At 38.6% G+C, this 26,897-nt stretch overlaps 1 protein-coding gene across 6 annotated transcripts; it reads left to right on the top strand.

Moving 5' to 3' along the window:
- Positions 1-8,099: 8,099 nt before the first annotated feature.
- Positions 8,100-22,138, top strand: PTGR2 (prostaglandin reductase 2). 6 transcript variants are annotated; one of them, XM_038138428.1, is made up of 10 exons: positions 8,100-8,144; positions 13,154-13,222; positions 14,409-14,527; positions 15,547-15,738; positions 16,657-16,827; positions 17,825-18,034; positions 18,457-18,578; positions 19,803-19,890; positions 20,619-20,658; positions 21,916-22,138. In XM_038138428.1, the coding sequence occupies exons 2-10, from the start codon at positions 13,186-13,188 to the stop codon at positions 21,978-21,980; spliced, it is 1,044 nt and encodes a 347-aa protein (XP_037994356.1). In that variant the 5' UTR covers positions 8,100-8,144; positions 13,154-13,185; the 3' UTR covers positions 21,981-22,138. The 6 variants fall into 6 exon arrangements, with proteins under 6 accessions (XP_037994356.1, XP_037994355.1, XP_037994359.1 ...); XM_038138427.1 differs by having other exon boundaries at positions 8,113-8,144; positions 13,111-13,222; XM_038138431.1 differs by lacking the exon at positions 8,100-8,144 and adding an exon at positions 8,157-8,532 and having other exon boundaries at positions 13,111-13,222.
- Positions 22,139-26,897: the final 4,759 nt, after the last annotated feature.

Below are 26,897 nucleotides of genomic sequence, written 5' to 3'. Positions count from 1 at the left end.
AGCAATCACTGTCTTTCTCTCAGCAGAATGTCTTCCCCATAAGAAGTGTTCTGAATATGTTGTCTTTGTTGGCTGCTAACAAGAAACAGCAGAAATCCACAGTGCTCAAGGCAGGGAATAGCAAATCCACTTTGCACTTACAATCACCATAGAATCATGACATTGGGCTTCATATATCAATGTACATCACAGAAAAGATGGAAAAAAACTTCTAGAGTTTCTCAAGAACGGGAAATGGTTACAGAAATTTGCATCCAAAAACTGCAGGAGGAGAAAAACTGCCCAACTAAGAAAAAAAACCAAAACAACCCTTCCCAAAAAAACCACACAAAACACCAACCACACAGATAACCCCCAAACCTCCTCTTATCTTGAAACTATGAATAGTGAGAAAAATTACCAAGTTATAGGATCATTATTCTTAACATCTGTACCACTAAGAAAACAAACGTTACTGCTGTTCATTTCAGGCAACTACAACAGTTGGATGTTTGGGGTGTTTTTCCTTTTGGTGAAAGATTAGTGGAAGCTCTTGAAAAGATATATTGGCTGAGGAGCAGAAGACATCAAAAGTTCAAAGCAATGCAGAAGACAACAAAGGGAACTTCATAACAACAACACTATCACAATTCATTATGAAATCGGATTTTCTAATTGCAGAGTGGAGCTTTGCTGTGCAGGAAGCACACACAGAAATAGACATGGACATAAAAAAATAGGCAATGGAGTTAAACAGGAGCATATTTCTGGAGAGTATTGTTATTAAAAATTACAGCTTTCTCCTACTACATGCACTTCAGTCTTAGATTCATCAGCTCTCATTCAAATATTGCCATCAGACCCTCAGCTACAATTCTCCCAGTTTGTTCCAGAGAACAGCATCCAGACATTTCTTTGACATCCAAACAAAATTCTCTCAGGTCATTTCAGCCTCCAAATTGTAGTGCTTTAAACAGTGAGAAAAGTCTATTTGTAGATATAATTTCACAAGTTCACTTGGACAAGTTCACCTATCACAAGCCCCTTGATTTGTAGACCTGGTCTCTCCTACTAGTCATGTATTGCTATAATTTTTGTCAGAACTAAGATACGCCCATTTATTCCTGTCAACTAGCATTCATGATTATATTTAAAAGTAATGTGACTTGCAGTGCTTGCATAGCCAGTATCCATTAAGTGATCTAGATGTGTGTACTGTAAATACTATCTTGCATGGCACACCACAGAAAGCTGAACAAAAAACAGAAGGAAAGGCATCCAAACAAGCTCTCGTTTCCTCGGTAGATGTAGAAACAATATCCTCAAAATGCCTTGAGAGACTGTCATTCAGGAATGGCAGAAAGTGTCTTTACTGCCCACCAGCTATTCTGGGTAAGACAGAGAGTGCAGTTATAATCTGAAGCCAGTTTTGCTGAGCTGCCTCAGCCTTTACAGTTACCAGTTGTTGATCACTCTCTAAAAGACAACCCTCACAGTTGTTCTGCAGCTGTTCAGCAGAGTGAGAAGAGTTGTTGTCTAAGTTTCACATGTTCAATAATATATTTTATCACGCATGATAATAAGGGCAAGTACAGTCTCCTAGAACACAGTAGCTGGCACCATTAATTCTGTCCAGGCCAGTTGTGCTTACTGATCCCTCTTCTTTTCCTGAGAGGAAACAGCTGAATGTCTCTGTAAATGCTCATTCCTAGGCCAGCAGAATACAACAGCTGATTTACTGATATCATAGTCATTAATAATTGACTGATAACAACCAAGTGCTGTAAATTTCCAGAATGTTCACATACTGAACGGATGCGAAGCTTTCCACTAATATCCAGCAGCCCTGAAACAAGCCCTACACAAAGCTCCAAAAATATGCCTTTGGTTATCTTGAGACTTTGCAAATCTACATAGTTCTCTTTGACAAACCAGTACTTGCTTTTCAGAAATAGCACTGCAGAAACATGATGCTAGTGCAAGAGGAGTTCCTTCAGAAGCAGCTTCCTCCTCATTCATTTTCCTCCTTGTTTACACCTACATTTATTCTCCTTTCATCAGCTTTCATCTTTATCTACATCCCAAATGTGTTTTTCCACAGTTAGGTTGAAACCTGCAACATGGATTTTTCAATTCTATTTGATCAGGGATTAGCATACCAAGGAGTCTTACAAGGAAGCAACACTACATATACTGTGCATGACTTCCCACAGCCCTATACACATACCTCACATGCACAATTTTCTTCTGATTTTAGAAGACCCATTTATTTTTGTGCTTCTGTAAGCTATTAACATTAGTTCTTCTAGCATTAGGGTGCATGAATTAAAAATACAGAGCAGTTTTCCAATTAATTTGAATTTCAGTCATGAAAAAGAAAAGAAATACTATTAAGTGATCTGTTAATATTAGGATTTCACTATGCAGCCCAGACTGCCACCCACTGCTGCCTCTTGGTCTGATGCAGCAATCAGTAGCATTTTCAACAAATGGTGCTCATATGTTTTCTGTCCTTGATTCAGACAGAAACACTTGTCTTGACCATTTGCTGTTAGCAATTTGAAACTAAAGAAACTTGTCTTAGCACAGTTCAAGTTTGATTGTACAAGGATCATTTTGTGTTCTGAATGAGTCATTTGAGCTTTTGTGATCACATTTCTTCCTTCATCACATTTTTCAGGATGGTCTAGTATGTTGGAATCTCACATAAAGCAGCTTAGTTTATAACAAACTCAGTTCTTTCTAAATGAAAAATTTAGTTTTCACTAAATATTGCAAATTTCCATGCACATAGGTTGTGAAGCAAATAAAAATAAGGGATAACTTGCATTTAATAACTTTTTTTCAAATTTGGTAGTACATTTTAAACAAACTGGAAAATCCAGCAGTAAGAAGAAATACTTTTAAGCTTATCAGTATTCTTAATTTAAAAACCCTTCAATCTTTCCTGTTTTGAATTACAATTTTGCACTAAAAAGCATATACAACCACAGGCCATAACAACATTCTAATTTTAACTTTTCAGTGGTGATGTTTTGTACTATATTGGGAAAATTCAAGGTCTTTTTGTTGTGAACAAACGTCTTAGAGTATGACAGAGAAACCATACTTATATTAACATTCACTGGTTGCAGATTTCAGAAAGAGTACTAGTAGAACCTTTTTTTTTAAATGTGTAACTGGAAGATATCATTAAATGGAAATGGCACACAAGGCAATAAAGAAAGAAACCTCCTACACAGACGTAGGATGCTTATCTAGCAGTGTGGTTCTAAAATAGAAGTTCTTTATTTCCTCAAGTGTGCTGCAGAAAAAAATGAAAGATGTGATTCTGGCATGATACTGCACATCAACAAGATATTTTTCATCTACATAATGCTTGTGTCACTTATAAAAAATTAAATAAGTAGCTACACCAAAATAATTTAAGAAACCGTAACTATTAAAATAAAGACAACAGGAAGATCATTCTCTGCAACAAGCACTTCAGTATTTTGTTTCTTCTGTTAAGGATGAAGAATAGGCACAGACAGATAAGGAACCAAAATCATTAATGAAAGTTTATGATGATCAAATAGTACTAATCAGTATCAGATTAAACTGATAATACATTGTACTCACTTTTATGGTATTAGAAGTTTTTCTAAAATACCAAATGGTTAAAGATCAGGCCCAACATTCATGGGAAAGACTTTTGATCCTGTTTTCTTTACAGAACTCACATCTCAAGGTGAGTTATTGTCATATGATATTTTTCTTTATTTACAAAAGAAGTTTTATTTTATCTTAAAATGAATGTGATTCTTCAAGATGTGTCTTACAGATAGTCTTCTGTGTAAATCTATGTCAAAATCTGTAGTTTTGACTAGCAAAGTATGTTTACAGAGCAAAGCCTCCTTACCATCACAAAAATTGTTAATGACAGAGCAAACCCAAATCCTACCTGTACCCTTTGGCCTGTCAGAACCCAGATGAAGGTTTTGAAATGATGACAAAGAAAGATGGGTTGAGACATTTCCAAGCATGAAACATCAGAAAACTGAATTACCATTAAAAATAGCAATTGTTTTTTTATCTATATACTTACCTGTACAGATGAAGCCCACTTTGTGATTAGGCAGCAATTAGCATCTGAATGCATTAGTCTCATATGACATCTTAGTGTCACTTGAACAACTTCCCCACAAATATCCCTGCCTCAAGCTAATGCTCAGTCTATAAGTGATACATTGTGGAGTTAGTTTCTTTTCACAAAAGAGGACCTTCATGAGTAAAAATTGCAAAACAGAATCAACTCAGAAGAGGATGGCATAACTTGAGTTGGATGATAATTTGCTCTCCCCAGCTGTCTACCCTTTCTAAAATCTTCAGCCAACAGGGAGCTGAGCTGGTCACAAATCACCTCTAAACTGGCTCCACAGCAAGGAATGTCACTCTGACATGAAGTCAGCTAAAAAACTCAGTTCAACCTCAGTAGCTGTCTCAAGCTAAAATTTTTCTATTCGTATATTACATCACTTACACTGATTCAGAGTCACTGCACACTGTATGTAATCACCCAAGGTGTCAGTGTCCTCTCCTGAAGTTACTGCATCTACAACTTTGTCACCAGAACAAATCATCTGTAAACTCCTAAGCTATTTCATGCTAAGGTATGTGGATTAGCTCAAATTACACTCAGTAGCACTTCATGCTGTTGGCTGACATTGCATCGAGTGAAGAGGGGAAGTTTCACATTGTCTGGTCTCCTGGCTCAGCAACAAGGGCAGGAAACATAACTGAAGTCTAGTAAACTAATGATTTAGAAAACCAGAAACATCAAATCTATCAGAGATGACTTTGCAATAATTTTTCTTACTGCAGCTTGAAATGGTGCTTTAGAATTTGTAGGATAAGTGAACTGGTTTTGTTACCAAGAACATCTTCAATAATGAAGAAAAGGCACATATCTGCCAAGAATGAGCTACCCATGAAAGTGGCAATGTGTAAAAGGAGAATTACTATGGCATACACTCATAAATATGACCCATGAGACCAGCAAATCCTGCAATTTAGATTACTTTGTACTTTAAAAACATCTAAGCCTCACAATGTAGGCAGAATATGTAAGTTTATTGCTTCTATATTAAGAGCAGGTAAACATGAACAAACAGGTGGTTTGGAGTCTGTTAGACACAGTCAGCTAATCTTAAAGGAGGGGGAAAAGAAGAAAGCCTCCAGACTTTAATTTTTGAGTACTATTTTAACTATTACTTTTGGCTTCACTGAAATTGATGGCAATATGATTTTAACCACTCTTAACAAGACAGCTGTTTCGCTTTTACACTTTGTTCAAGCTCACACATGATTTTGGGAGCCAATGACTTTTTAGCCACGAGCCTCTTTCCCCGCCCTCTTTGTTTTAAAAGGATCAAATGGGAATATTTTTATCTCACCATATGGTTAAGAAATGTTTTTGCTTTCTCAAATTTGCCCGAAGTTGGTCAGAGGATGCCTTGAGGATCTGTTCAGTGATGTAAGGCTCTCCGAATGACATTCCCTATTTGGGTAGGCAGTAGTGATTTGTTGTCCATGACCACAACCATCTTCCAGCTCAAACACATCCTCCATTTAATCTGCCCCATCTCTGACTGACTTTAAAATTATCATATCAGTGTTCATTTAGACTTGTTTATAAGTGGTAGCAGCTGTTAATATCTCTTCTGTAACAACTATTCCACAATGTCCAGCTTGCATAGACAGTTTTATTTCACATGTGGGGTGACTTTGTGCAGCTTAGTTGAGTCTGAGGTGAATCAAGCAAAACCACAAAAAAGCATTTTTAGAGTAGAAAAAGTATCCACAAGCCGAGTCAGTGCAGAATAGCTTTTGCACTTGAAATTTACACCTAAGTTTATTTTGCAATAGCTTCACTTAACAAGTACTTAACAAAAGAGACAAGGAGGGATGGGTGTGTGTGTGTGCATGACCGTAAAGGTTAAACAGCAAACTACGGATGATTGCTGCAACTATCTCCAGGATAACCTTGTTCGTAGAGGAAACACAGCCATTCTGTGCCAGGCAAGAGAAAACAGGGCTGTACAGAGATTTTGAAATATTATTTTATGTGTTTGGGTTAAGGGTCTTGGGTTTTTTTTTGTACTTTTATCAAACACCAGAAGTTGTGTTGCCATTATATTATATAATACAGGCATAAAAATATATGTACATGTGCCAACATACAACATATTTTTGTCTTTCCGCACTTTCCTTTCAATTATTACTAGTCATTGAGAAACACAACTTCTAAATGAATAGGAAGTTCTCCAGTAATACATTTCATAATATTTTCCTATTTGCTCATGTAGTGACCTGTGACATTGTTTTCTAAATGAATTATTTTTATAATTGTGCTGCTCTTTTCTTGCACAAGTAGGAGGCAAGTCAGTGCTCATTCTTTTGAATGCAGGCCTCCTACACACAAGATGTACCTATTTGAAACTCTGAAGAAGATGATTTCAACCCTGATGACTTGCTTTCAGTGGATTACACCCGCAATCAGTGCACCTGTAATGAGGTCAGATGAGTTGGGGAAAAAAAATATATGGAAGTAAAAACCCCCTTATTATCATAGTTTCTCCCCTCTAGAGTATTCCAGTTCCAATGCTGTTATTTCAACTAATGTGAAAGCAAAGTTTTGTATATTATGGTGGAACAAATATAAAACATTCACTTAAACCTGTATTACAGTGCTATGGGTCAAGCTACAATAGAAAGGTTTTGCCCGCCTTTATGTGAGAGGCAGAGTACAAAATCATCAGAATCATCAGTCTGGAAGAGTTTTTCCATGCTGAAGTAGTCACTTCAGGTTCCACAGTAATTGCCACCAACTCAGTGGCCACTTTAGAGACCTGTCTGTCCTTACAGCACAGTGAATCACTTCAACACAGGGCGAGTACACAGAGCAATCATGTCAGGCAGTACCAGGACCTAAGCCTCATCCCAGGAAAGCTCTGGGTCTTGCTACAACATGTTTTTTAAAGAAAAAAAATCTTCATCTTAAATATTCAAGCACATAAATAGCACATATATAGTAAATACATTATATTGCTCACAACAGCAAATAGCTATCAAACAACCCTGTATAGCAACAATGAACAAAATCTTATCTACTGGAACATGTGAGGAGCAAATGTCTCCCAGTGTTACACGAAGAAACCGTGCCCTCATAAACTGTAAATGTCTTCTCCCAGTACCTCAGTTTAACAAGGCCAATTGCCAAATCCTGCACTTGGATTACAGCAACTCCATGCAGCACTACAGGCCTGGGGAAGAGTGACTGGAAAGCTGCCTGGAGGAAAAGGACCTGGGGATGTTGGTTGTCAGCAGAAGGAACACCAGGCGATGTGTGCGCGGCTGGCCGGGGAGGCCAATGGCATCCTGGCGTGTATCAGCAACAGTGCGGCCAGCAGGAGCGGGGCAGTGACTGTCCCTCTGCACTCAGTGCTGGCAATACCACACCTTGAGTCCCGTGCCCAGTTTGGGGCCCGTCACAACAAAAAAAGACATTGAGGCGCTGGAGCAGATCCAGAGAAGGGCAATGGAGGTGGTGAAGGGTCTGGAGCACAGGTGTGATGAGTAGCTGAGGGGAGTTTATCCTGAGGAGAAGAAGACTTGGCGGGTGGTTGGGAGACCCTTACTGCTCTCTGCAATTCCTGGAAGGCGATCGTGATGATTGGTATCTTCTCCCAGGCAGCCAGCAACAGGACAAGAGGAGATGGCCTCAAGCTATGCCAGAAGCGGTTCAGGTTGGACATTATGAAGAATTTCTTTACTGAATGGTTTATTAAGCATTAACTGGAATCTGGCTGCCCGGGGGAAAGGTGGACTTTCATTTCCTGGAGGCATTCAGTGAACCCTATGTGGCACTTAGTGTCCTGTCTAGTAGACAGGGTGTTCAGTGAAAGGTTGGTCTGGATGCTCTGGGAGGCCTGTTCCAACCTTAATAATTCTGAGTGATTATGCGATTCAGGGATATCCCGCCACAGCCCCTCACACCGCCACGGCCGGGCTCGGGCCATCGCCGCTTTAAGGATGGCGCTCCCCGGCGTTTCCCTGTTTAAGGTCGGCGCGCGTGCGCGCGGGGCGGGGCCGGGCGGTGTCTGGGGCGCGCGGGTCGGCTCAAGGTGAGCGGAGCTGCGGGCTCTGAGGGGGTGCCGCGGTGCCGGGGGTCAGCCGCGGTTCGGCCTGGGGGGCGAGTGCTTGGTAGAGCTCGTACTCTCCTTCCCAGGAGTCATATTCTCAGGGATAGCCCCTCCTCGCTGCGTGGCAGGCGGGGCACAGGTGCGGAAGAGGTTGGAAGGGGCTGCTGGCATTGCACGGTCCCTGGAACGCGAGCTGGATTCGAGCTTCACTGAGCCCCCGATCAAAGCGCGTCCCGAGCCGGTGCAGGCATTCCTGGGGAGAGGAGCGGAGCCCACCGCAGCCCCGGAGCAGCCTGTAGGACCGAGCCCCCTGCGCTGCCTCTCTGGGGTTCTCCCTCCTGGGCTGCTCTGTCTGCGGCTTCCGAAACTGGTAATGACCCGCCTGCAAGGCTCTCTCCAGGGGCTCTCCCACCTTTGGCAGCACCGCTTTCTAACTTGGTCTTTGGGCATACCTGGGAACCTGGATAGCCACTAGGCTCTCTGAGACGGCTCTCACGTGGGAGCCTGCAAACTTGCATTATAGGCTTCTCAAAAACCCCATCGGATGATGCTCCTGGCATCCTAGGAGCAATCTGCATTCCTTACGTGAAATTCTGACAAGAAGGAATAGGCCTTATGTATATAGACCATATACAGATATTGTTGTGATGCACTATATAGGTATTTAGATGTTCTGCACTGGTTGAACTTTTCCCATGAGATATGGTATTTTAAACAGTTTTCAGCAACTCTTAATACAGTGCAACTACTTAGTGAAAAAAAAATAGTTCAAGATGTGGTGCCTAAAAGCTTTTTGATTTTTTTGCCACCTAAATCTGAAAAAGTAAAGTTTATTCAGTCCTATTGTATGTAGATATTAATGAATATACTTACAGGAACTTTTGATTTGTAAGTCAGTGAAATCTGATAAAAAGCTGGAAGATATTAGGCTTCTTGGGGGTGTAAAAAAAGAGATGGCTGGATCAAGATCCTACTACTGTCTTTCATCTGTTTCTTCCTTGGAGGAAAGATTGGAGCCTGCCATCAACACTTATAGTGTGTCAGAAAATCCACATGAAGAACGCACTATGGGAGAGACTTCTCATCAGAGAATTCAGTGATGAGACGTGGAACATTAGGAAATCTAAATTTATTGGTTCAGTTCATGAAAATATTTAGCTTTTTATGGCATGTGTTTTTCTCCATTCATGACAGTTGGCACTGATTCTGGTTTGCCATTAATTAACATTCATCAAATGTAGAGCTCCTTAGTGGAGCTGGTGGAAATTTTGGTGCTTAATCCATTACGTTTGCTTTTCCATTTCCATTTACCTCACCTTGCCAGTTACAGTTGACTCTTCCTGTTTTTTCACCAGTCATTCCCACCTCACTTTGCTTGGTTGTCTCATTCATTGTTCCCAGGTTCTTCAGTTCTCTCTCCCCATTCTGTTTCACTCTTCTCTGCTTTACTGGCCATTAAGTTGCTATTCTTGTCATGTTTCTCTGTTCTTACTGATTCCTAGTCCCAGTTCTTCCCCTCTTTTCTTCCTGCATGTTCCTCATTCAGAGTCATTCTTGAAATTTCTTTCCTTGAGTTTTCTTTGACAATCCTTGCTCCAGCCATTTTGGCATCACAGTTTCTGAGGACTTCCAAATCTTTTTCTCTGTTTAGATTGCCTGCCTTCTTCCTCCTTGCTGCCTGGGCCTGATACAGCACTACTTGTTCTTCCTTCTGCTTTTTAACTAGACTGCATCTGGCATGGGCTGTAATGACTTGGAAGCACATGACTTGTTTTGGCAAGAGTATAGGCAACTGAAAACTCTGCCTAATGGGCAGTCACAGAAAGAAGAAGTTCTGGGAACCAAGCCCAGGGCAAACAAACTGGAGCATTTTAACACTGAGGAATTTATGTAACTTTTTAAAAGGAGTTGTCACGTGTCTCTGAAACAGTGGGGAAAGAAAGGCAAGGGGAGACAGAGGTAAGAGTAAAACTGGGCTAAAACATACTTGAGGCTTCTCTGAAGATGCTGCTGTTGTGCTGCTTAATGCTCCTGATGTACTCATAAGGTGGATCAGGTGATTGGCATAGCACAATGATGTTAAAACTTGGAGTTTTTACTCTATTCAATTTAAAGAGTAAAACCAACTCAGATTGGTTTTCTTTGGAAAAGCTAAAAAATAATATTTGCGTTGTCTTTTTAAAAAATACTCAAAAACATTCTGCACACTGGCACTATGCGTGTATTGAAAAGAATTGTGTATATGATAAAAATGCCCTTTATTTCACTTTCTAAAGAAAATCTGTTCTCTTTTTCCAAAAGCTTTCCCCACTGTACAGTGCTTAAAGATGGTGCCTCTACTTACTTTCTTTAGTCACTTCTGGATTGTTTGCAGTCTGAGGAAAGTTTGATTCTTATTGTGTTATGGTGTTTCTGTGACCATTTGCTGGTGTAATGGTGTTGCTGACTTCCACTGTAGGTGCAGTCCTATTTAGAAGTAAATGTCCATCTGCAGTGTTGTATTTGCTGTGGCAGCTGTCACAGAACTAGTGACAATTCAGTTGCCAGTTTCACTTTTTGTCCACCCACTCGCAGTATTTGGAAGATCTTCAAATTTAATCAGTACACAGGCTCCTCAAACAAAAGCTGTGAAAACAAACTGGGAAATAAACGGTGGTTTTATTCCTTCAAAATGTCAGGAATTCAAAGAAGCAGTCTAAACTTATATTGGGAAATTTTTCTACTGACATCTTTGTATGCTGCTCTGTATTGCATTATCTTCCTTTTAGTAGTTAATATAGTTGATTTTTTTTCTTTATATAACTGGGGTTTTTTTTCCACTCTGTATAATCATAGAAAGCAGATATTTCAGGAGTATGTTAGTCACAATAAAAATTATCTTCATCCTCTCTTGTTCAGATTGGGGTTTTGTCTTTGCATAATACACATATTTAGTTTTAGGTTAACAAAAATGAAGTCAGCAGTTTTGACAGTGGGCTGCTCTGTAAGGCATGAGCTGGACAGCAATTCTGCCTGCTCGGTGTGGTTTGAAACCAGAGGCTCAGACCCTCAGCCATGAGTATGGATAGTATATATCGAGGTGATATATAGTGATGTGCCCAAATTTCATGTCAGATGCTGTTGGTTTATATTCACTGCGTTCTTAACTCATTATTTCTGCACAGAGCAGTTTGATTAGTGGTTGTAAACGTCAGCAGAGTCGCAAATGTGTGCAAATCATTTACTAGAGTGGGCTTGTCCTTTTAAACTGCACTGGCCACATCTGACAGTTTATGAAATGCTCCTTGTATTAGCAGAAATTCTCAGATGCTAAATCAATTGTTCTGGGAATAACAGTTGTACTACTTGAATGTAATTTTGTTGGGCAGATGTTATCAGGAAAAATTTTAGTTTTGTTCTGAAAAATATTCTCTAAAATAAATACGGAGGGATGTGCCCATGGTCACGGAGGAAGTTTATAGCTGAGTGCAGTGCTGAACTTAACATCAGCCAAACCTTTTCTTAGGCCATCCTTCCTGTTAGGGTTTTACATTACTTATGTTCTAGAGATTATATCAGCTGTGTGGGTATGTCACTTTTCAGTTGTTAAGTCCTTAATTTTCAATGCACATTTTTGTTTATAAACAGTAAGTAGTAATTTCATCAAAGTGTGGGGTTTTTTCTTTTGTTGTAGACTATTGTTCTACACTGTTTTGTCCAAAGAACTCTGCAGGTCACTTGTTTTTCAGCACTATGTGATGCTGTAAAGACACATTTGAGTTTCATTCCTTGTAGCATCCTTAGGTGTTGAAATACTGGAAAGAAATTCACTTTTTATTAACTTTTCCCAAATAAGTAGCTTTTCAAGTGCAAACACAATAGAATGTTAAAGCTTGATCTCTTTCTTTAACTAAAGATACTTGTGGTTTGAGTCTGCTGTGTTTTACAAGGGAGGGATGACCAGGGATGTGCACCTTTTCTCCTAATAAATTTTAATATTTTTCAGCATTCCAGACTGTAGTTCTTGATTGTTTGTGAGTGCTGTTATGTGAGCACTGTAGCAGTACTGACAGAAGGTTCTGTATTTTGCAATGTTCAAAGAACAAAGATGTTTGTTTGATAAGTGGTGACGATGTATTCCTTCTAGGCTCATCCTTTAGATTTGCTCCAATTTGCTGTTCTTGTCAGCAAAATAAACATTGTGACAAAGATTTTTAGCTATCATGTTTCATTCTTGAATGTCCTTTGTTTGTATGGAGGTTGGTTATTTATGGCTCTTGGCTGAAAATAGTAGTCACATTTTTATTTTGTAATAGATCTGAAAGCATGTGAGATCATGTTTTTTCTCCTGTTAAGTCAGGGTAATTTCCTCTTAATAACTTTGGGTCTCACAGGTGCAAAATCACAGATTGCAATCCTCTTTTAAAACTGTTGAAATTCAGGGAGAAATCTTTCTGTAGAACAGATTGAGTGATGATCTCATTCTTTCTCATCTCTGGGCACCGCTAATAGAAAGAATTGCTTTTTCTTACAAAACATCTTACACAACAGTATCTTTTTATCATGTACCTGCAGACTGCTATTTTGGTGTGCCTGCCTGCCTTTTATTGAGTGGCACCTGACTTTGTGTGCAAAGCTGCCTCTGTGTCTGATAGGTGGCAACAGGGTGCTCTCAGTCAGCCCAGGAAAGCTAAAGAGACACCTCTCCTTGTGATGGTCCTACAAGGAGCATGGTGCATTACAGTGTTTCTTCTTTCCTGAAGGTGCTACTGTGACATTGTATAAATCAGGGCTTTAATAAGAAAAACAAGGAAACTCCTTATTCACATGTTTCTTTATTTTATGCTTGAGGTTGGTTTATATGATTCTTTTTATCTTCTGTGGGCATGAATGCTGAAGTTGGGGAGGTCTGTATTTTATCCCCAGCTTCCACATTACTGAGTACTTTGCCTCATATTCTTTTTTCAAGAAAACTTATGTTTCGGGCCTTCAAGCAACATTTTCTTTTGTAGAAATCCAGTGTGAAATTGCTGCAAAAGCAGAGATGATTATACAAAGAGTAGTGCTGAATTCACGGCCTGGTATGTATTTCTCTCCACTAAAAAAGCAATCAATGTATTTGTTCTGATTGCCTAATGCTCCAGAATGGTGAGGGTAGAAACAGACACTAATTTGAGGTATTGACATTTATATATCTTAATATTGCATGCAGCAATAAAGTTTATTTAAAATGCATTTATTTATATATAAATTTATCAATTTATATTAATATAAATATATTTGTAATACATTTGTCTGCATTTATTAATAAATGTAAATTGTATTAATATAGATACATTTCTATTAAATATATACCATATATTCAAACTGCATTTGTTTAGTCTGTATATGCAGATTTCTAAACTATTGAGTGAGAAAAAAGGGTTAACATTTAATATTAGAAAACTCTTAAGTGTAGGGGCTGAGGGTGAAGAAAGATTAGGGCACATGACTTCTTAGTTCTCACATTAATTCTTCTTGCATTGTAAGAGATGTCTAAAATATTTTGTTACTATTAATTTTTGTTTCCTTACAGTAAATATTGAATCTTTTGTTTCTCTCATGTTTCAAAAGGTTTGTTTTTTAAGTTTACACCATTGAGGTTTTGTTTACACAAAATGCTTACACATTTGGCTTTTTATGGATCAGCACAGTATTTTGAGTTGTGAGTTCATAAATCTGGTGTGGAAGACATTATGTTTTGGAGGGAGTATTGTATGCTGCTTAATGCTAAAATAGTTTTAAGTGTTAAGAACTATTGTGTGACCTGCAATTCAGTCTTTCAAATGGTGCAGCAGGAGCCTGCCCTAGCTGTGCAGTCACTCTGACCTAAAATAGGCAAGGCTGTCTGGCTGTCTCAGTGCTGCTGGCTCCAGTTGTCTGATTGATCTGCTGCATGTGGTACCAACCTGTGGATGAAGCCTCCAGTTCTGGGGTCCTTGCCACAATTTTATGAATGTTTCTGGGAAGCTTTAATGTAAGGAAGTCTCTGTGAAGGGATGCCCTTGCAGAATTTGCATGTGCAGTGGCTGCAGACTGTATTCCCTCAGTCTTACTTGAGTCAGAAGAGGCAGAAAGGTGAGAGTAGTTGGTTGTAGTTTTAAACCTGAGTAAATATATAACCTAATTTATTCTAAAAAGGACTACCTTAAAAAGAGGCCTTCCCCTGTTAATTAAGGAAAGTTCTATATTGATTCATTTATTTGTTTAATTCTAATATAACTCTAGGTAAGAATGGAGTGCCAGTGGCTGAAAACTTCCGGCTGGAGCAAAGTACAATATCAGACACAGTCCAAGCGGGACAAGTGCGTGTTAAAACTCTCTATCTCTCAGTGGACCCCTACATGGTAGGTGATGGACTTAGAGCTAAGCCAGAAATTGTTCTTTTAAGTACCTTCAACTCTGTACCTGTCATGATGTTTAACACCAAAGTTACCAATTACAGAACAAATATATATCTAGTGTAACATAGTAATCGTATTCATTCTGATGGAGTTATATTGGGAAGGAATTTGGCATTAATATGCTTGGGATGTATATAGATATAGGAATATGACTTTGTTGGACCAGGAAGAGACTGTAAGCCGTTACAGATTTGTTTGTATAGTTTTTTTCTGAACTTGGCCTTTTTTTTTTCCAGTCATGCAGAATTACAGAGATCATGTGGTTGAGAGAATTGTGGGTTGAAATGGAAGCGAAGGTAGATGAACCAGACAGATACAGTCTGTAAAAGTTTGTTATAAAGAGAATTCTGATAATTTATTCCCTCCATAGATGGTGATAGTAGGAAAAAAAACCAGTCTAGATTTCAAGAAAGTAGAGAAGTTTGAGAATTAATGAAAAGTTTAACAATCTTGAAATACTGGCTGTAGCTACATGGGAAACTGCTAAGAAAATACATCCCATTTCAAGATTATTTCATGAAACAGATCTCTGTCAGGGATGGTCTACGTATATTTGACTGCTCTTCAGTGCACAGGCATAGACTAAATGACTTGTGGGCATTCTTTCTCAATTCTGCATTTCTAGGATTCCTTCAGTTGGGGAATGGCATTTGTAGGGTTCTCATCAGACCCGAGCCAGTCATTGTCAGTTGTGCTAGTGCCTTTGAGCCACCGTCTGTAGAATGTGTTGGCTTTGGTAACACTGCTGGAGGAGATCAGGATGGTCCATCCTCCTTTTGTACTGAGCAAACAAGGAGAAAGTGGGATCTAAGAAAAGATTATGAATACATGGGGCTTATTGAGAGATTTTTGAGTAGCGCTTTGTGTTTGAAGTTCAGAACCCATCTTCATCCCCCATCCAGCTTGAATTGATAAACAAGTTGTGTTCCACCAGGGCCTTTCATTAAAGCCTTGTCTTTCAGCGCTGCCGAATGAATGAGGATACGGGCTCGGATTACCTGCGGCCCTGGCAGCTGTCTGAAGTTGCTGACGGTGGGGGCATCGGGGTAGTGGAGGAGAGCCAGCACCATAACCTGGCTAAAGGAGACTTTGTAACTTCCTTCACTTGGCCCTGGCAGACAGTGGCAGTTCTTGATGGAGACTCGCTACAAAAGGTAATAGAAATGCCAAGCCCAGGTTGTGACTGTTTTTCTCCTAAACCCTTTTTTCCCCCAAACCTCTTTTTTTTTTTCCCCCTAAATAGTTGCTAATGACACTATTTTTTATGCAAAAGAAACATACTTATTGAAGCAATCAGTTCTCAAAAGGCAGATCAACTCATAGGTGCCAACATTTATATAAATTTATTTTGTTATAGCAATTTTGCTGGTTAATAGACAGACCAGTATTATTTTAATTGTTGTTTTTAAAAAAAATTCCTTGAAGCTACTCCAATAAATAATTCTCTTAATTATTTTAATTCTAATAGAACTTCTTGTTCATGAGAGTGTAACTGTAAACAGGAAAAACTTTAGGTATATTTAATTTATTTTTCTAACTTATGTTAGTAAAAGCTTTTACTGCAGGTTTTACATTCATATAAGAAAGGCTATTCAATATTAAGTTGAAAGTGGAGAGGTTTCAGTGCATTAGGGATATTGTGTTGATTGTTCTCTCGTAACAGAAAATTACTGTAGTTTGAGAATTTATGCTTTCCAATAAACTCCTTCCTTTAGGACTCTTTGTTACTGATCTGCAAGCACCATATTTGATAAAATGGGGCATTTTTATCCTTTTATGCTAGCATAGGGATAGTTCACCTTTGTTGGAAACTTTTTATCTCCCAACTGCTTTTTAACACCTCCATAATTTAAGTTTTTGTGAGTTACTTTGTTTTTAAACTTTTTCTAAAACCACAGAGACATAACATTTTTGTACAGACTTCTTGTTAGAGTAGAGCTAGAGATAGCTCATCCCTACCAGTTTTACCTTGCCTGGTAAATATCCTGAATTAGTTTTCTACCCTCAGGCAATCTAAGAGCAGAACCTCACCTTATAAACAAATGACCTCCTGCCTACTTTCTGTTCCCTAGCTGGTGCCACAGCTTGTAAATGGACGCCTTTCCTACTTTCTGGGTGCAGCTGGCATCACGGGGCTGACGGCCCTGTTGGGAATCAGGGAGAAGGGACACGTGGCTGCGGGTGCAAATCAGACCATGGTGGTGAGCGGAGCGGCCGGTGCCTGCGGCTCTTTGGCCGGCCAGGTAGGTGCAGGCTTAGGGCATGCAAACATACTCTGTTAGCAAGTTTTCTCTTCTGAAACATGCTGGTTATTAAATATACAGATAAAATCTTTGTAAACGTGAGCAGGTATAATCCTGTGGGAACGGCCATTTTCACAGATTTGGCACACACTCTCACTGTGAAAGACTTGACATGTGAAACTCAAGTTTCATGAAATAGGGAGAGGAGAACACAGATCGTGGTGATTACTTGTTGCTAGCACAAGTAAAATAGATGGTGTATATATACATGTATTTATTGTTTATTTATATGGTAGCCTGCCATCCCAACACTGTATTGACGGGAGACTTTCATTTTTTTTCTCTATTATAAAATAGTAATGTGGTAAACCCTTTGTGCTGTGTTCCATGACATCCTTTGTGTTATGAGATTTACAGTCCTTTTATCCTCCTCTGCTTTGCGGAACCTGTTTGCAGTGTGTATGTGCATATCTACAAATATCTCTCTAGAGATAGATATTATATATATATATATATATATATATACATAGATACACAAACAAAATTGATATTGAGCAAACTTTAGACCTACTAATAAAGAGAAACTATGAAGAAACAACGCATGAGTAAAGCTATGAAGGTTGTATTTAAATCAATTATTGTCTAATATTTTTTTCCTTTTATTAGTTATGTATGGTACTCAGCAGATGGTAGTTTTCTACTATATTTGGTTCTCCAATACTGGCAGTCATTGTTGAGTCAGTGGGTTTGAAAAGATGGCAAATTTTGATTGTTCCTGCCCCGTGGGTAGTTGTGAGGAGGGAGTGACAAGAAGCAGTTGTGTCACGTGAGATGGGAGTGTTTGCCGCCTGGGGTTTGGTGGGATGGGAATAGCTGTAACACCCCTTAGGACCCCCTTTCTTCATTGGTACTTTTATGCAGATGAATGATCTAATTTGTCTTTGTTTGGAGTTTTTGGTTGGTTTGTTTGTTGTTTTTTTTAACTGTGTGCCTGCAGATTGGCCGACTGGAGGGCTGCTCTAGAGTGGTGGGGATTGCTGGCACAGATGAAAAGTGCTCCATTTTGGTCCAAGAAATGGGCTTTGATGCTGCTATCAATTACAAGAAGGGGGATGTGGCAAAACAGCTACGTGAACTCTGCCCAGGTGGTGTGGATGTTTACTTTGACAATGTTGGTGGAGACATCAGTGATACAGTTATAAGTCAGGTGATTATTCCAGCTGTCAGATTTATTCTAGTCATTCTCCAATGTCTGCATGTCCAGCTTTCAATTAATTCATACAGGAGTCCAGCCTGTAATGGCTTTTCACTTTCAGCTTTCCACTTCAGTAATTGACTTCAGGTGCTGATTCTGGGGGCCCACAGTAGGATAACAATTTCCTATATTCTTTCTATTTAGTGCATTTTTAAATTACACTAGGCTATATAGGAGTTATTTTCCCACTATTGCCTTGCATTTTTACCTGTTTTAATGTTGTTGTAGATTGAATGGGGCTGCATGCAATTCTCCCACTCTTATGGGAAATGTGGCTAGTGAAAGTTTTGCAATAACATCTATTGCATCTGAAAAAATTTAGTTTCTGAGACTGAGGAATGCCATTTTTTCTCACTTTATGCTGTCCCAAACAGATGAATCAGAACAGCCATATCATCCTGTGTGGACAGATTTCTCAGTATAACAAAGACGTGCCTTATCCCCCTCCACTGCCTCCTGACATAGAAAAAATACAGAAAGAAAGGAACATCACAAGGTACATTTCTCCTCCAGAACTTGTGACTAGGTTCCAAATAGATTGTTCATATGGTGTTTGGAAGGTAGTCTGTAATCTGCAGTATCTATTTGTAATTGGAACAAAATGTTGCCATGCCTAAAAAGGAAAATATAATCATGGTATCAGTAGATCCTTTCCCTTACGTTTGTCTTTATCAGCATAAAAAAATGGGAAAGGACATTTTTATATAGAATCATAGATGTCAGTTGTTACATTTTGTTTGAGGTTGCTTGATTCAGTCCTTAAATCCCCGACAATTCTTTAGTACAAGGGAAGGTGTTGCCGTAGTTCTGTTCTCAGATGTATTGCAAAGTGCCTTCTCTCAAAATGTTGTAGTTCAGGCATAAGGATGCAGCTGATGCAGCGATTTTATTGAAATTACATTTTTAGTATTTGGAGGTTTATTAGATAATGGAACTGTAGGTGTGACAGATATATATGAGTAGAACATTTTTATTATGTTCTGATTCTGGGAATTGCTGAATTTCCTCTTAGGGTTCAGATGGAGCTAAGACAGAGATTAGGAGGAGAGTCTTAGATTTTTCAGTCATTGCATTGCAGGACATTTGGGAGACTTGATTTATGTGCAAATCAATTGATCTCTCCTAAATAAAATCTTTCATAGTCCCTGTTACTGTTGTCTGCCCTTTTAAAAATGGATGAAATTAGTAAAATACACCATGCATAGTAGAATGCAGTGGAGAATTTAGTCAGTATGTCCCTACAAGTAATTATCATTTTTGATGATAATTTCCATTTCTCAATTGCTATGGAAAGCCATGACAGCAGGATATGCAGAATTGTGGGGAACCTGAAAGTTAAGTTATTCTCACCATTTGGTTGCAGGTTCACTAATTATTCTCCCTACCACTGAAAAAAAGAAAAAGGAAAGGTAAAAAATAATAGGAATTTGCTCACATTTTATGGATATTAACTTATTCTGGTGATACTACTTTACTACTCGGTTCTTATTACTCTTCTCTCTGATACTTGAAGAAAATTTCCTAAGACTGATGTTACTGTCAAGCTCCCACTGCAGGAAGTTGTCACAACAAGCTGGCAAGGCCCTGAACTTCATTTCTCTATAATTTGTGCTCATAACCCTTCAGTTTCAACAAGGCTTTTTTCTGAAAAGATTTTTAAAGATTTTCAAGGACATTGATCAAAGTTCCTTAAACCAAAGCTCATTTTTTTCTTTCACAGGGAAAGATTCTTGGTGTTGAACTACATGGACAAACAAGAAGCTAGTGTATTACAACTCTGCCAGTGGATCCAAGAGGGTAAACTGAAGGTGAGAACTTCTAGGTTTAATCTATGGCCTTTGATGCTATCTCCTACTACAAGAGGACTAATTTCTTTGTCTCTGACTCTTTTACTGTGCCTCAGGATTGAACAGACCTTTTAAAAAATGTGTAAGTATAATTGAAAGCTTATTAGGTAGTGCTGTTTTAAAAGCTACTTGCTGAGAATTTTCTCACTGTAGTATGACTGACTTCTCTGATGACGTGCTGCTCATGTCTGTAATCTTTACTTCAGCATAGGGTGCAAGTGCTTTTTTACTTAAAGATTCAGACTTTCGAAAATATGTGCTTTCAAATACCTGATGAGTTAAGTGTCCTGAATGCTTTTGAGGATCTTGTTGGAAATTTTACTTCAAGCTTTATAATCACCATTTATTACTTTGTAATGAGTATATGCTTAACTGTGCCTTCCCTGTGAGGTCTGTCTGAATTAGTTTTTGCTTCTTCAAGTGATCGGTAATTTTCCTGGGAAAATACCAAGACATTAAATTTTGGTAGGGGCAGGGATCTGATTGAAGAATTAACCCACCTCCAAATTTATCAGAAAATATTCACTCTCTTGATGAAAGGATCTGGTCCAAACATAGCCCTGTCCATTGTAGCGAGAGAAGTCTTTAGATTTTGGTGGTTTCTATGGCAGTTTCTTGGCATGTTTCTAAGAAATGTGAAATGCTCCTCTTGTTTGACGAAAACTGAAAGGACTTGTTTGCATTGACAGGTCAGAGAGACTGTGGTAGAAGGCTTAGCAAACATCGGTGGTAAGATATTTACATAATTTTTGAAGAATGATGACCTGATTAAATACAATATTGTATACATTAGGGGTTAACTACCTCCTTTGTTTCATTTGTCAACTTAGACTTTTGTATTTTATCAAAAACATTAATTTTTATAATAGTTTTTTCACTTATTAAAATGTTCAGTAAGAGAATTATTGTATATTTAAAAAACATTTAATATAAATTTAGATTTTATTGTTGTTTTAGTACTGAGGGGAATTTATTCTTAGACTGCTATCTTATCAACTGGTGATAATCATCCTGATCTTAGAGGTTTCAAGCGCTGCCCTTTACTTTGAACTTGTGTGTAAGGAAATGCTTCCTTAAAATCCTTGAATTTATACTTAACCTCTGTTAGATATTGCCTTTTTTATTAGTGGATTTGCTAACAAAAAAATAAAATGAAAAGTATACAGAAGAAAGGGCAAAGCATCTTACTAAAGAAAGTAAAAACTAATTTCTTTTAATAGAACAAAATGTTCTGTAGTCTGTTCAAAGTATCTGTAACAAAGGAAGTACAAAAATGAAGGGGGTCTGGTGACATGAGCAATGTGATATGTTGTAAAAATGTGTCCCCTTCAAGGAAGAGGGAAGAATCTGATTTTAGTCCCTTTAGCTATTAGTCCCACAAGATTGAAAACTAGTAGAATTACGTGATGACTAAATCTCATAGATTTCAATTTATTCTATTAATTGCTTATTCCTCCTTCCTGGTGTACATATGTATTTTGAAGTAACTTGGTCCAATATATCAGTCATATATCATACTTTCATACTTTGTTTAATCAAAGATATATTCTTTTGAACCAGCTTCTCCTACTACTGTACAATATTTATAAACCTTTTCTTTCATAATGTTTCTGTGACCCATAGCACTTGTCAGCTGTCCAATCATGCCTTGTCTCTCTTTCCTGTTTGTGTCGCATATCACAGAAGCAGTAAATGTAGTCTTTAACTTGTATAGCGTCAAACAGTTGCTTACAGATAATTCTTTTAAAATTATTACGCAAAGCTGCCCTTAGCAGTTTATTACAGGCTAGCTTTTTTTTTTTTTTTTTTTTTAAATCCCCTTCCTAATTTAAGACATAATTAAGGATAAATATGATTAGGCCCAAGTGGTATCTCTCCTTCTTTTGGGAGCCGCTTAATACATTTGCTTCTACCATTTTTGGTTTCTTTTTTAGAAGCTACTTGTGTTTTGTTTGGCATTAACTTATTTCATTATTTCTCTTGAAGCTGCTTTCCAATCCATGATGAGTGGAGGCAATATTGGAAAACAGATCGTCTCGGTTTCGAAGTAAAAGTCATTGGTTGGAGAAAATGAATTGCCTTCTGTCTGTAACAGTGGGCAAGTTATTACTTGTACTAATTTACATTTCTTAAATAAACCATTAAGTTGTTCTGTATGTACTGAAAGCAGAGATTTTGGGATGCTAATAAATTGAACTGGAAACAGCAATGCCATCATTTATACTCAAAATGAGTAATACGTTCTTGACATGATTTTGACAGTTGCCACCTACAGTTGCAAATATTTAATGGGCGTGGTTTAAATGAACATCCTGTGTTGTCCTAAGCACAGGCTCATCACCTGGTTGGTGTGTGACACCACTTCACACCCCGTGAGGAATTCCCGTTTCTTTATTGTATTCTGTACAAACTAGGAAATTGGGGGACAACGCACAAAAGTCTGGCTCATTACCGTCAAAACTTTACACTACTTGCACATTTTAGCAAACAAAGCCATTGGCATTCATTGGTTACCATTGATATAGCTCTTTGATTAATTGGTACTCAGACCCTTATTTGCCAGTTATATCTCTTGCTTCTCATGCTAATTATTCCACATATGCACTTCTTCCCCCCATTCCATTTGGGGATCTGTTTTAACTTGGTGGTCAGGGGTTGGTGGTTTTGATCTCCCCTGGCAGGATTACCTTTCCCCCACTTACTGCTCAGTCCTGCTGACTTCACTCCAAGGGCTCTCATCCAAGACAGCCCATTTATTTTGGCACTGTGTTCCTTTTTCCTTAAAACAAAGCGTTAGCCATGCCTACAAGTTTCACTGTGCAAGTGCTTAGTCATAACTGCCTAGCTATAGGTACTGGTTAACAACAAAAAACCTGCAAATTTTGATACAAATCTTGAGGAAGTAAATATCAAAATATTTGCTGAAGAGCTACTCCAGAGTGAGCTCATCTCTGGGACCATGAGTTGACATACCTTCCATGAGTAATTGTCCTCTAGACAGTTATTTTTCACAACTGGAACAAAATATGATAAAATTATAATATTCCCAGCAAGATAATTTTTATAGGAATTGCTTAGTAATCCACACAAGTCAGCAGTCTATTAAGAGCTGTGATGTGAGGGATGATTCAGAGTGAGATCATGCTGAGATACTGATTCCTTACCATAATAAAGGCAGCCTGATTGCAGTAGCATTTCGGTTGTTAGGTAAGCTGTGGAGGGCAATACAAGCTCTAGCAGCATTAGTCAAAATGGCTTTGGGACAAGAAGATAGGGACATTCAAAATGGGATTATCAGGGTGAGATTTAGTGTTTACTGTTCTCACAGAAGTATTCCTTTACTTGTGAATTCTGGTTCATGTCACCTCTTAAAAATAAAATGCCAAAGGGAGAAGAATCTTTAAATTAAGAGCCATCGGTTATAAAAACTACTGATTTTTTTAAAATCTTGTCCTAATTTCTTGATATTTGTAATAGTGTGGCTATTCAGCTATCATATATTTTGTACTGTGAGAGGTGTCATTTAACAAAGGGTGACAAATAACTGGTAAGAAAAATCTAGTATGCTTTGGAGGTTGCTTTTCCTGGTAATTAGTCCACATGCCCAGTCTTTCACTTCTTTTAGGTTGGTGGGCTTCTTGAGTCAGTGGTTGTGATCTCCCCATGTCAGAATTACCTTTATCCAGTCAGAGCCAATTTCAGCACAGTTGCTGATTTGTCTTTACTAGTTTCTTCCTTATCTTGGGAGTTCTTCCAGATGTCCTTGTGGCCCATAAACTCTGCATGCTTTGTGTCCTCTGCCAGTAGTGCATTCTTCCCAAGCTTTGCTAACCTCCCACTATGCCTGGGATCAAGCATGTCAAGCCCCAAACTTCAAGGAGGCCGACAAGTACTTTGTCTTTAACACTTGGGCATCACTTAGAGCTTGCTTGTTAGCTGCTACCTGCTTTGTGGATTGTATATTCTTTCTTGTTAATTAGGCTTGAAAATATATAAATATCAAGTAACATCCTTTCTTAAGAGGATTTTTACATAATTCACGTTTTACAACAATAAGGCAAGACCATGTTTCATAACCCCCTCCCCTTTCCCTGTAACTCTTTGGGCAAATGGTTAATTATTTTTGTCTCTTAAGATGTCAGCATCATAATCAGTTTCTTCCCTTTTATCTCATTTCTTAGTTTCTCTTTATTGCATTCCATGTTTTTTAGGTCAGGCTGTTCTCCTTTTCCCAAAAACAGACCCATACATCTGTTTCTTATCCCCCTCAACACAGCTGGTGGTGTTCCTCAAACAGGATTCAGTACCTGCACTGTAAATCCAGTATCTGGCCCAGAACCAAGATATTTGGTTTATTTCATGTTTGGGTGCTAGGTAGTAATTCCACAAAGCCATCTTGGAATGCATGCATTTGCCTCTCTCTCTCTCTCTCTATCTAATACATATTCATTTTTACTCATAGTTGACTGGCATCATATTTGCTAACAAGGTCTGCCTGTGTATAACTGCTTATCTTTTGAGTCAGTGGGTTTTTTGAGTCCCTGGTCCTGATCTCACACTTCCAGAATTACTTTTTCTCTAAGGACACCATTTCTGAGCCAAAGCAGTTCACCATCTTGTTTACACCTTCTTGATTTAAGATGAGCCCCTTAGAATCTGTTGGCTGGGGTCCTTGTTTCTTTATTCTCTACTGATCTCTTTTTAGGTCATCTTGACTTTCTGGCATAATCCAGCAGTTTTTCCGTGTACACAGAACAGCAGCTCCTGTAACTCACAGAGAGCACTGGCACAATTTCTAGGAAACAAGTACAGTCTTTTATTCAAAAAGATGTCAAGGGAAGAGTCGTACAAACACTGACTAATAGTCACTCATGCTTAATTACTGATGCCTGTGATAAAATTCCTAATGCACATGTGCAAATCTGGGTCCAGTTCATTATATTATCATTTACACAGACAAATTTTCAGGAGGGGATGTCTCTGAGTATTACAGTAATCAAAGGTAATTCTAAGTTACATTTTCCTTCTATAAGCTAACAAGTTGCTATTTAACCTTATATTGTTACAGTTTCTGCTTGAGTCTCTTTTAAAAATAGGTTGTTGACTAAACAAGGATTTATAGTATTCTGTTCCTGGAGCCTTTACATATAGCATTCTATTGCTGAGGACTCTTCACTGCTCCATTACTCCAGCCCCCATTGTTACGGTTTCAAAACTGACCTACAGCTGCTAGGGGCTTTTTGTGAACTTTTATGCATTTCTATCTTCATTTGACATCATGACCACAGTAGAGAAGTTCAGCTACAATCTTTTTAAGTAAGCATTTGCAAAGGGTAATAAAATGCAAACAATATTGGGCAGAAACACCTTTTTTTCCTATTTGTGGTTAAGCCAGTCTTCTGATTTGTATTTATTAGTCTTGTACATTCCCATTTCCATCTCATTCCCCTTTGTACCTTGAAGTATTGCTGTTGTCTGCCCTATATTTAATTTTCTTCCCTTCTGCTTTCTTCCTTTCCATTCATCCCTGTCCTGTTTTTTGGTTGGTTTGTTTGGGGTTGTTTTTGTTGTTGTTTTTGGGATGGGGTTTTTTTTGGTTGAGTTGGTTTGGTTTTGGTTTTTTTTAGTTCATCTTGTTTCTTGTCCTCTTTTTTTAGCTTCTTCATTGACAATGAGAAAAACATGTTTTTCATAAGAGCACCTATTACTGTTTAGTGCTAAACTGTACAGTTAAATGTCAGGATTTCATGCAAAATGTCACCGCCATGAAAAGACCTTTCCAGCCCAGACATAAATGTTTCTTACTGCAGTTTATAGTAGGTGTTGTTACAAAAGTGAAGAGATCTAAGGCAGATGCCTTTCAAATAGCTTAATCTCCTCATTCAATATTTTAATGCATTGATTGTGGAAGAAGAAAGTGTTGGATTACTTAGTCCTGTTTCTAACACTGCTCTTCTCCTTTGCTATACTACCTTTCTCTTTACTGGCTTCTCTTCACAGCAGGAAATGTTTATATAATCCATAAATAGATTACTAGGGGAGAAAAGAAGATCACAAATGGCATTATCCCACAACTAGAAATGGTAGCAGCAGCTGGAATAAGCTTCAAACTGAGAAAATACTTTGTGAGAAAACTCAGAACTCTTTAGGAAAAGCACGGAAGGAAGCAAAAATGAGACATGATGTTTTAGCCACACTAACACAGAATTTTGCAACCAGAAGTATAGATTCAAAGTAGTAAGATAAAAAGTAGTGAAATTCAGTTTTGCTACTGTACTCTGGTCTGGGTAGAGTGATGATAAGAGTGCTGTATGTGCAATGAACCCTATTCTCTGCAAGATAGCCAGGAGGAACCAACCAAGAAACAAGGCTCCAGCAAAGAGAAGTAAGAAAAAGATGACTCCATAAATCTGCAAAATTTGTGCAAAGCAGAGGAAGATGGCTCAATAAATCCAGTAAACAAGGACATCACACAGGAACAACTGCCTGATAAGGCCAAAGAAGAAGTTTGCTTGACTTTTGTGCTAACCTTTAGTCATTAGCATAGTAAAATATAATACCATCAGCCACTTTCCCCTAGAGCAGGGGTGGCAAAATAAAAGAGTAATGTGCCTTTAAATCAAGGCAAGAAAATGCATAGCCAATGACTGCAGGGGGAAAGCTGTTGTTCCAGGGGTTGGGGTATATAAAAGCGGGTACTGGCACTGCAGATGTGCCGGCTCTGTCACCTGCTCTGTCACACACAGGAAATGCACCTCTCAACTCTGTGTCCATCGGCTTCTTGCACAGCTGGTGAGAGAACCCATAGCTGGGACAACAGCAGTTTTGGTGGCACAGCCACAGAGCCGGATCGTCCTGCTGTCCCGCAGCAGCGAATCAGAGGGGACAGGTCTCCAGCGTGCACCGACCCCTTGGATCAGGGACCCCAGCAAATCCTCTCCAGTGTTGGGGTGCTGTAATGCTCCAGA

The sequence above is a fragment of the Motacilla alba genome, chromosome 5, assembly GCF_015832195.1.
Source record: "Motacilla alba alba isolate MOTALB_02 chromosome 5, Motacilla_alba_V1.0_pri, whole genome shotgun sequence".
In the NCBI taxonomy this organism is placed as follows: domain Eukaryota; kingdom Metazoa; phylum Chordata; class Aves; order Passeriformes; family Motacillidae; genus Motacilla; species Motacilla alba.
Note: the sequence above shows the minus strand (reverse complement) of the source record. Positions and strands in the feature narration are given on the sequence as shown.

What these genes read in the sequence shown, in the direction of transcription:
- PTGR2 (XM_038138428.1), top strand. Translation starts at nt 13,186, where the DNA reads ATGATTATACAAAGAGTAGTGCTGAATTCACGGCCTG. An exon ending in ATGGAGACTCGCTACAAAAG is followed by an intron (nt 15,739 to 16,656) that starts GTAATAGAAATG and finishes TCTGTTCCCTAG; the next exon opens with CTGGTGCCACAGCTTGTAAA. An exon ending in AGGCTTAGCAAACATCGGTG is followed by an intron (nt 20,659 to 21,915) that starts GTAAGATATTTA and finishes TTTCTCTTGAAG; the next exon opens with CTGCTTTCCAATCCATGATG.